The sequence below is a fragment of the Cuculus canorus genome, chromosome Z, assembly GCF_017976375.1.
Source record: "Cuculus canorus isolate bCucCan1 chromosome Z, bCucCan1.pri, whole genome shotgun sequence".
Lineage (NCBI taxonomy): Eukaryota > Metazoa > Chordata > Aves > Cuculiformes > Cuculidae > Cuculus > Cuculus canorus.
Window position 1 is genome coordinate 19144348 of NC_071441.1, and position 10724 is coordinate 19155071.

The 10724-nt window shown below is 38.9% G+C and overlaps 1 protein-coding gene across 2 annotated transcripts in view; it reads left to right on the forward strand.

The window, feature by feature from the left end:
* RIC1 (RIC1 homolog, RAB6A GEF complex partner 1) overlaps nt 1–10593 on the forward strand; it is a 50835-nt gene extending 40242 nt beyond the window's left edge. For both annotated transcript variants that reach the window (XM_009571616.2, XM_054054042.1), the window contains exons 19-26: nt 851–1579; nt 1903–2061; nt 2170–2303; nt 3332–3618; nt 4393–4587; nt 5659–5836; nt 5980–6168; nt 6571–10593. In XM_009571616.2, the coding sequence (XP_009569911.2) occupies nt 851–1579; nt 1903–2061; nt 2170–2303; nt 3332–3618; nt 4393–4587; nt 5659–5836; nt 5980–6168; nt 6571–6856 (2157 nt within the window). In that variant the 3' untranslated portion in view covers nt 6857–10593. The remainder of the gene's footprint in view (nt 1–850; nt 1580–1902; nt 2062–2169; nt 2304–3331; nt 3619–4392; nt 4588–5658; nt 5837–5979; nt 6169–6570) is intronic.
* Nucleotides 10594–10724: the final 131 nt, after the last annotated feature.

A 10724-nucleotide genomic window follows, 5' to 3' on the forward strand; every position in this document is an offset into this window, starting at 1 on the left:
TGTGAATTATTGTATGTGGCTTCAAAGATTTTGTCACTGGCTGAAGAAGTTGTGGAAGGGATTGGTCCAGGCATAAAGAGGTCTATGATGAAGGCAGTGTCTAGACTTGCAGGCTGAGTTTTTAGCTGGAAGTCTGGGACTACTCCTGGGACTCTTTTTTTTCTCTGTGAAGAATCTGTGAAAGGTTACTACTAAATTGTGTGAATATCTGTTTACTACTTGTATTGCAGTGAAAGATACAAGTTTTAAGCATAAAGGTCCTGTGCAAAATTTGTGTTCTAATAACAGCGAATCTCCGGTATATTGAAAACTGTTCTGTATGTTTATGGAACACTATCTTATTTTGTGGAGTATGTTTACAAAGTTCCTGAAAACAGCAATAACAGAAATCAGTGACTGAACTTTTTAGTTTTTCTGTGCTGATGAAAAACAATTCTGCATGAATCAAGCACTTTGGAAGAGTGAAATCTGAAAAGTTTAGATGAAGAGTTGTTTGCAGCTCAGTCAAATGCTAAAGAATTTAGTGTTTGTAGTAGTTCTGTCAGTTCTAATTTTGATTCTTGGGCTGATTGAAGAAGCAGGTGTTTATTTTCCTCCCTATTCTTACCCCTCTGGTTTCCTAAGTATAGAGAGGCTAAAAAAATGAAAGAAATGTCTTTTGAGTAACTGTAAGTAATAAGTAGTGTTTTCCCAGGTGCTAGGGGATAAGCAGATTTGTTTCATCTTTGTTAGAATAACATGTTTTGAAGAAAGTAGTTCTTAGCTGAAAAAAGTCTTATTATGATGAAGGTTATAAAAAAAGTAATAAGGAATCTGGTGATTTGTTTTCTTTCTTTTTTTTTTTAAATAGCTGCCTTTTTGTGCTCCAGTTGTCTTAGCCCAGTCTGTTGAAAATGTATGGACTACTTGCAGGATCAACAAACAGAAACGCCACTTATTGGAGGCTCTGTGGCTCAGCTGTGGTGGGGCAGGTATGAAAGTCTGGCTTCCCCTGTTTCCCAGAGATCATCGAAAACCACATTCCTTTCTTTCAAGACGGATCATGCTGCCTTTCCACATCAACATATACCCATTGGCTGTTTTGTTTGAAGATGCCTTGGTTCTTGGTGCTGTTAATGACACTGTGCTCTATGACTGTTTATATACTCAAACCAGTGCTAGAGAACACTTAGAGGTTCTCTTTCCTTTCTCCATTGTTGAGAGAACCTCTCAGATCTACCTCCATCACATTTTGCGCCAGCTCTTGGTTAGGAACCTTGGTGAACAAGCCTTGCTTTTAGCCCACTCCTGTGCCACATTACCATACTTTCCTCACGTACTAGAACTGATGCTTCATGAAGTGCTGGAAGAAGAAGCTACCTCGCGGGAACCCATTCCCGACCCTCTGCTTCCCACTGTGGCGAAGTTCATTACAGAGTTCCCCCTCTTCCTACAAACAGTTGTTCATTGTGCTAGGAAGACAGAATATGCCCTGTGGAATTACCTTTTTGCTGCTGTTGGAAACCCAAAGGACTTATTTGAAGAGTGCTTAATGGCCCAGGACTTGGACACAGCTGCCTCTTACCTTATTATCCTACAGGTAATGGGACCCCGTAAGTTGCAGGACAGGTGATATTTATTAAAGTTGTAGTATTTGAAAATTATTGTCATACCGAAGCTGAGCATGTTAAACAAATTTTTAATTTAACAGTTTTCTGTTGAGGTTATGTCCAGTTACAGAAGGGGGGAATATCATGCAGTGTAAGTAGTTAGCATGCTGTTATGTAAAGGATAATAATAGCATGAAATTTGGCTCTTCTGATCTCTGGTATATTTGAACATGACATGGTGTAGATTGACTTAGTAGGACTTTGGTTGCTTGGACAAAAAGCAAATAACTTAATTATGCTTTGTTACTTGCAGAATATGGAAGTCCCAGCAGTTAGCAGACAACATGCTACTCTCCTATTTAATACTGCCTTAGAGCAGGGAAAGTGGGATCTTTGTCGTCATATGATCAGATTTCTTAAAGCCATTGGATCTGGAGAAACAGAGACACCTCCAGCTACACCAACAACTCAGGTTTGTGATGAAAATAGTAATTACTGTGCATGAAACCTTGTATGATTAATCTTGTTATTATAGAGCATGTTTCTGCTTTGACTGTATGTTTGGGTTTTCTTGTTTTAGGAACCTAGTTCAAGTAGTGGCTTTGAGTTCTTCAGACATCGCAGCATTAGTTTATCGCAGTCAGCAGAGAATCTCCATAGCAAATTTAACTTGACAAAAACACTGAGTATGCCCTCTGGACCATCTGGAAAAAGGTAATTGGTAGTAATGTCCTCTCCTTCCCCACTTTGTCAGGTACTCTACAAATTCTCTTACCAATTGAATTTTATAGAAGTACATTATATGATGAAGTTAGATTTGTCATAGTCTCCCTCCACATCCTTCTGCCTTTTTTTGCCTCTGTTTTACTGACTCTTGTAATGTGTGTGCCTCTCTTGCATTCTTGCGAGAATATACTCCTCACACATGCAAGTCTGTGTATATAGACAAGAGAGGCTTACGATGGGTATTGCTGACCAAAAACTTCTCAATCCACTGGATGCATATGTAGTAATTTACAAGGCTAGGGAGGCTGTATGCTGTATTTGAAATATCTGTTTTGCTGAAACATGTCTTGAACAGCTCACAGTACTGCAGTATCTTACTATACTGTGATACTGTGCACATTGATCTAGTAGTGTCTTCCCAAGCCATAAATAGAGCCTTTTACACCTTGGGGTGAACCCCTCTTAAACTGCTGTATACGGAATTTATCGATTGGTATTTAAGTTCAGAAGCAGCACTGAACTTAATGAACTTAATGACCTGGGATTCATAATTATCTTTGTTTTGGCTCTTTTCCCCTATATGACCTTCAAAACAATCTTAGTACAAATTCAAATGCTTTTATTTATTAGTTTTTCATAGAGAGTACTATCTTAAGAGTTATGATAGGAAGAGTCCTACACTAATACTTGGCTCGTTCTCTAAACTTATTTTTCAGAAGTCGCTTTGCAGTGGCCTCTGCATTTTATCTGTCCTTATTTACTCTTTTTCTGCATTGTCATTCTGCATTGCCAGTGGTTTTAATATTCTGTGGACAGTGCTGCTTTTTTCACTTATCTGCTGAGACAGTGGGATCTTTTAGGGAACGTAAATACCAAGGAGTGGTGGAAACTGCTTTTGTTGGTATATAGAAAGCTTCCACTTCTACTGTGGTCAATTGATGTACTGTGGTTGTGGCCAACAGACTTTGATTCCATTTTATCAGTCTTAATGTCTTTGTTCTCTGGTCTGTCTGTAGGTGGAGTAAAGACAGTGACTGTGCAGAGAACATGTACATTGACATGATGCTCTGGCGGCATGCTCGGCGTCTATTAGAAGAAATCAAGCTGAAAGACCTTGGCTGCTTTGCTGCACAGTTAGGCTTTGAGCTGATTGGGTGGCTGTGCAAGGAGCGAGCCAGAGCTGCCCGCGTGGAAGATTTTGTGTTCGCTTTGAAAAAGCTACACAAGGATTTCCTCTGGCCATTTCCAGTCATACCGGCTTCATCCATTAATTCACCTTTCAAAAATGGAAAGTACAAGACAGGTGCTGTAACAACTGAGTTGATTTGGACTAGGTTTTTCTCCTGCAGTCCTACACCCATCAGTCTGAATCTGTCCTTCCTCAGCTCCGCCAAGCAAAGAAAAGGCTGAGGCTTGCCACCTGCACAGCTTTCTCACACAGGGTGTGTTTTTCAAAGGGATTCTGGTTAGCACAGGTGGCATCTCTTACATAGTCTGATTAAATTACTGTTTCTGTTGAGGTTTCTTGCTTTCTCAGGTACACTGAACTAGATATCACTTGTGCAGATGTTGAGCTGAGTACGGATATTGCTCTGTAAATTCTGCTACAGAAAATTACTAAAATCACCATTCATAGTATTTTATCTAGATGAGAGTTTTTTGAACTTTTTAATATTTAAAAAAGTAATGTTCCTAATATTTGAAATTTGCTTTATGCTAAACGGTGAGAACTGTAAACTTTGTATTATTCCTTTGTATTATTGATCTCTCAGTTCACTGGTTTATCTTCTTAGGGCAGAGTTGATTCTAGCTGCCAAGTCTTCCTCTTTTTAGTAGTAGCAGCACTACTTTATGAACTGATATTTCTTTTATGCCAGTGCTGCTTATAAAAAGCTGATGAAAAAATCCTGAAATACATAAACTTGCTGCATTCCCTTGCTTTAGTTTCTCTCGGCAAACTATACCAGAATATTGACTTCAGATACAAAGTTTAGCTTCTTGAAATGCTCAGGGAGAACTTCTATGGTTTCCTTTTTGATGGTTATCTGACTTTTCTTTGGTGGGTTTTTTTTTTTAGCTATGGGGGAGCAGCTGCTAAAATCTCAATCTGCAGACACCTTCGTAAACATGGAAGTGGACACAGGGGTTTCAAACACGCCTCGGAGTCGCAGCTGGCTTGGCACTATCAGCTCTCCTCAGAGAGAGATTGACACAGTTTCATCCCATGGACCACACATGCAAGATGCGTTCCTTTCTCCTTTGCTAAGTAAAGGTTAGTCACTCTTCCTTCTGCCGGCTCACTGGAAAAATGCACCTGGAAGTATGCAGTAGTATTTTGGTATTCACATGCCTCTGCTGTGTTGCTTCTCTCTTTAAGTGCCTGATGTAGAATACAAAATTGGTATATGCTGAAGTTCCTGTCTGTAGTGGCATCTTGAAATTTAGTATTTTTACAGTCTGGCAGGGAAAAGTGTTCTGAGGTTTCTGTCATTGTCTCTTGCATGGGTTGGCCTCTTGTGCAGCTTGGCATTGTTCTAATGCATGGACTTTGTGCTTTTGGAATTTCTTTAGAAAGATGTTAGATACATTCTTTATTGAAGAAGTTATAGTTCCATTTAGTTTTCTTGTTTCCTATGGCTTTCTTTAAATTGCTTTTCTTTTTCTATTTCACAACTAATCCAGCAGTAGTATTTATAGGCAAGAAGCTAATAAAGTGACTTTCTAAACATTTGCCACAGAAAACATGTATCTACTTTAACACGGAAACTGTTCTGGAGGGCGAGCACCATCATGACTTACCGTATAATGGTTTGAGCTTTGCTGTTTCTGTTCCTGTGAAAATTCTGTGGCTACATCTACTCTTCATGTTTTATTAGAAACACTTCTTTTTGTGATTAGTACGAGTAAATATTTACATTCCTAAGCATTCAGAATCTTCAGGGTTTTGTAAGAAGAAAAGAACTTGCTATTGCATCTTCATTTTTAACAAAGTTAAAAGGTTAAGAAAGCAGTTTCTATAGACAGACTGCAACCCTTCCTACTGACTTTAATTCTAGGTTTGTAGTATGGAAGAGGCTGTCACTGTGCTCTTACAATGATGGCCAACACACCTTAAGGATCCCTTATTGATAGTCTGCAGAATTATTTTTATTTGCAACAATAACTCTACCATTTACTGTGACAAGAAGAATGCTGAATTGGGATGGACAATATACCTGAAGTAACTTCTTCGCGCTGTGATACACTGTGTAATTTGTCAGTTTCTATACAAAGCAGTTCATAAATTGAGTCTTAATAAAGTAAGTAGTTTCTTTCCCCTTATGTTTCTGGGTGTTTTTGATAGGTGACGAATGCAGCATTGGTTCAGCCACGGACCTGACTGAAACAAGTTCTATGGTGGATGGTGACTGGACCATGGTGGATGAAAACTTCTCCAGCCTTAGTTTAACTCAGTCAGAGCTGGAACATTTCTCTCTAGAACTGGCTAGTAAAGGGCCACACAAGTCACAGGTCCAGCTGAGGTAAGTAACGTAATCTTCGCATTTGAAACTTCAAAAGGCTGGTGTGTGGCGTTAGGAGAAAGAACCACTTGTCTACAGATTCATATTGGGATTTTGTCTTTAGAGTGGAAAAAGAGGTAAATGGACTGTTTTTTCCCATGTAGGTACTTGCTACATATCTTCATGGAAGCAGGATGTCTGGATTGGTGTATTATCATAGGCCTTATCCTCAGAGAATCTTCAGTAATCAACCAGGTTTTCAGTATAATGCAATCCTCTGATATTGATGGAGAAATCTGTCAGAATATCAAGAATGGCCTACATGCTGTTGACAAATGGGCTTCTACAGATTGGTAGGTGTTATTTTTCACCTTCATTCCAGTTGTAGCAAATTAGTTAACTAAAGAATAACTTTGAGTTATGTCAGGCTTAGCTGAAACAGGTGTTTAAAAGTACTTCTGCAGAAAATTTCAGGACAGTCACTTAATGTGGTTGTGATCTAACTGGAAAAAAATAACAACAAAGCAAACCAAAACCAACCAAACTCCTAGCTTTTATTGTTTGATTATGGTTGCCTTTTTTCCCTTCTATTTAAAAAAATACAAAACTAGAAAGCAAAGCTTCTAACCAGGAAGGATTGTGACAGGATAGTAATTTATAATAAACAACTCCCGAGAAAGGCTGCTTTTTAGATGTGTGACGGTTGTACTATTTTTTTCATTCACTCGTTGTGTTCTATACTATTGCTTTCCTAGCCCTGGGTACAAGCCATTTCTAAATATCATCAAGCCACAGATTCAGAAACTAAGCGAAATAGCAGAAGAGCAAGTACAGCCTGAAGCTTTTCAGCCAGTGAATACTTCTAAGGTTACCGAACAAGCGAACCCCAGAGCTGAGGAAAGCAGGACTTCATCTAGCCACGGCACTAATCCTCAGAGTGATGCTGGCAACAGCAACGTAAGCAGGCATGAAGAGGAAAAGTCTAAAACAGAGGATGAGGATTCATTCCAAGAAGGCAGTTATGACTGTATTGTGTCTTAAATGGAAGATGAACAACTTCCCAAGTATCAGGTGTGAAAGGAAGCAAACCAGCTCTTAGTCATGCTTCCATGTTTTGGATTTTAACTCTTTTTGTTTTAAATACTTTAGTCTTTGAAATCTTTTGTGGGGATAACTGAGCAGCAGTTTCATCTAATAATTTCAAAAGGACGCAAAGGGTTTTTTTATGCAATCTTCAGACTGCAGCTTTAGGTTTTAATGTTGAGAGACACTGAATACATATGGAGAATGGTTCAGCTAATGCTCATCAGTACCTTTACATCACCAACACATGTTCTGAAGAAACTACTTATCTCTTTTTTTGAGCTTGAAAGACAGAGGGGATTAAATTTAAAAACTTTTATCCTTTGCAGCTTGCCTGCCTAAGAAACGTCTGATCAATGCAGTTCAGACTGGTTTGATATCGATATTTTATATTAAAGGATTGTAAAATATATTGTATGTTTTTGTGAATACTCTTGTACAAATACTCAAGGTTGTACCATATTTGAAGGTACCAGTATGTATTGTGCATGTTTCTAGATTACTAGTAAAATTAAAGCGGAGTTGCACTTCTGTCTGGATGAGGCATATTTTACTGACCTAACAGTGACACAAGGTGGCTTACCTGTTTTTTACTGCCAGTTACACATCTTGTAGTTGGGTTTAAGGGATTGCTGAAGGTTATTTATTTCACTGTAAATTCTTTTCTGAAAAAATGGATTTTTAAAATGTAAATAATCATCATATGCTCTTGCTATGGAGAATTAGTTTAACAGCTCATACTTAAACATTTTTCAAACATTTTATAATATGCATAATTGTAACTAAGACATTTAACTTTCATACAATGTTATGGAAAGCTGGCTGCAGAAGTCTGTTGCTTTGAGGTACTTATTTTTTCTAGCTGCTGTCCCTATGTAATAACTACCTGTAACAGTATTAATTTAGATATTAGCTTGTTTGTACTGTGCAATTTGAACAAAAATGCAACATTACTCATTTTATACAAAATAAACTAGTTTATTTTTTATAACATCACTTGATTACTGACATGGACCAAACTAGTCATCATAGGGTAGTTATATCATCTGTTGCTTTTATAGTGTAGTTACTGAACGCATATCCATTTAAACTCTGAAAAACATGAATATTCACAAGTTAAGTTGAAATAAGTTGTGGTTTTATCATTTTATTTCCTTTGTAGATATGATCAAGTGCTTTAAAATGTACAAATATTACTGTTGCTTTAGAATGGCTTTACTAAGCCAGTACAACCAGTACAAGTGCAATAATTGTGAGCATTGCTTGGAAAGCTGGAGATTTTAGTGAATGCAGCTTGAATTTCCATTTAAGAGTTGAAAGTAATAACTAAAGTTATAGGAAGGAACTCCAGTTCAAGAGTCGCAGCATTGAACTTAGTCTGCATTGTAGCTACTGGTTACAGATAATGTCCTACAAGCCTGTTGTGATCTGACGTCAAGATACGTTATTGTTATAAGGGGATAATTAAAGCTTTTTATGATTAAAAACCTGCTTAATCTATGTTAAAAGAAATAAAAACTGTGCTTCAATTTACTATTTTTCTGTGATTCTGTAGTAGTGATGTAAGCCAAGTCCAACCTGATCAGCTTTCTGCTGTTCAGATTTTGGATCTGTGCAAGTAAACATATACACTAACTTACATACTAACATTCTTAATATTAGTATCTTGCTACTGTGCTATGTTGTTTAGCAGTTGCATCTTTCTAGTTGTGAAATATTAGAAGTTTGTACTTCTTTAGTAGTAATTATCTCTATGCAAATCTTCTGTGGTAATTTTGTATTTCAGTTTCACTGCTGTTATACCTGTAATTAAAAGACAACGATGTATTCAACTTTACTTGAACTTAACCCCTGTGGAAAATAACTATTTCTCCATTCAAGCCATTGACAGTAAATCACCAGAATTCAGGGTTTTCACAGAGAAGCAAAGCTCGAACGACCTCCCTGATGAAGATTGTTTTAGTTTGCCAGATTGTACCCCTATGGCCTATTCTATAAGGTGGACGTATCAAGCTTCAAAGTTGAAAATTACCTAATTAGTGCATCTTTAAAGTTATATCCTCCTATTGTTTTGAAGAGAGGTGTCCTGGGTAGCCCAGGAGCTGCCCCTGTGTCAGACACAGCCAGCTTCACCCCAGGACACAGCTGAGCCCATCAGCAAAGCTGCTGCCTCCCCTCTCTAACATGGTGTGAAGAAATGCTGGGCAGGAGCTGTAAAAGGGTAGAGTAAGGGGGGAAAATTAGAGGAACAGTCACACAGATAGACAGGCCCATAAAGGAAGAGCAGGAAGAGGTGCTCCAGGTGGTGGAGCAAAGATCCCTTGCAGCCTGTGGATCTGTACAAGCAAACACATATTTTGCCTGATGTACTTTCTTAATATTCTTAATTCTGTGCTACTGTTGTTTAGCAGCTACATCTGTTTAGACCATAGTGAAGCAGGCTGTCTCCCTGCAAGTCACCCTGAAGCACATCAGAACAGGTCTCCATGCTGCAACCCATGGAGGTTCCCACATCAGAGCAAGTGGATGAGCCCTGAAAGAAGCAGCAGCCCATGGCGAGGCCACACAGGAGCGAGTTTTCTGGCAAGAACGACAGCCCACAGGAACACAAGCAACCCTGTTCCTGAAGGACTACCTTATCGAGAGGAAGATCCACATTGGAGCAAGGTATGGAAGACTATCCCATGGGAGGGACCCCCTGCAGAGCAGGGTAAGAATGTGAGAAGGAAGAGGGGGGCAGAGAGGAAGTATTATGGACTGACTGAGCCCTCTGCACCATTGTGAAGTGGAGGCAGAAGAGCAAAATCAAGTCTGGGAAGAAAGGGGAGGCAGGGGAGGGTGGTTTTATTTTTCTTTGTTGCTAGCCTTCTTTATTTTTAATTTGCCATAAATTACATTAATTTTCCCAAGACCAGTTTGGTTTTGCCTATTATGGTAACTGGTGAGTAGTCTCACTGTTTCTTGAGCTTTTTTCATGTTATTTTCCTCCTCCTGGCTTGCTGAGGAGAGAGCATGAGAGGAGGTTGGTTGGCACTTGGTGGCTAGCCAAGGCAAACACACCACAAAAAGTGTATTTAATCTACAACTATCCACTATTACTTCAACCTGAATATTGGAAAAATGGGCCATTTAACCAGCTGAGGTCAACATTTTCTGTGCAATTTCAGCTTGCTGTCTTTCCTCTCACTTTGCTTATCCAGCTTACATAAAGCTGTCTGCCCTGGTTCTTGCCAGCATGGCCTACTTAAGTGCTCAATACTTAGTAGCATAGAAAGATGCTCAATTTCCTCCTTCATCAGTATTAGCATATCAAGTTTTCTTGATATGGTTTTCATCCTGTACAAAATGATGAGGTCCAAACACAAAAAATCACCATGAGATCAAGCTTGTAACTTTTTATTTGACAAATTAAGAAAATCGACTCGCAATCACCTTCAAAACAGTTCCCTTCTGAGCTGACACACAGCTGCATATGATGCTGCAGACGTTCAAAGCTATTCCACAGATCATTTTCTGAAACACTGTTGAGCATCTCCATCGATTTTGCTTTCACATCTTCTACCCACAAAAACTGGGTTCCTTTGAGCACAGACTTTTACCTTTGGGAAGAGGTAGAAATTGCAGCCTGGTGAATAGGAGGGGTGCTCACGCACAGGGATGTTACCAGCTAAAAACTGCTTCACAGACAAAAAGCATGGTGGGCTGGTGCACACCGACATTTTCTAACCAAGGGTATTTGAACATACATCTACTTGTTCCGAGTGAAGCAATCAAGCTGAGCCTTGTCTGACGGTGACAGGTTAAAACACGTTCTATTACCATAGCT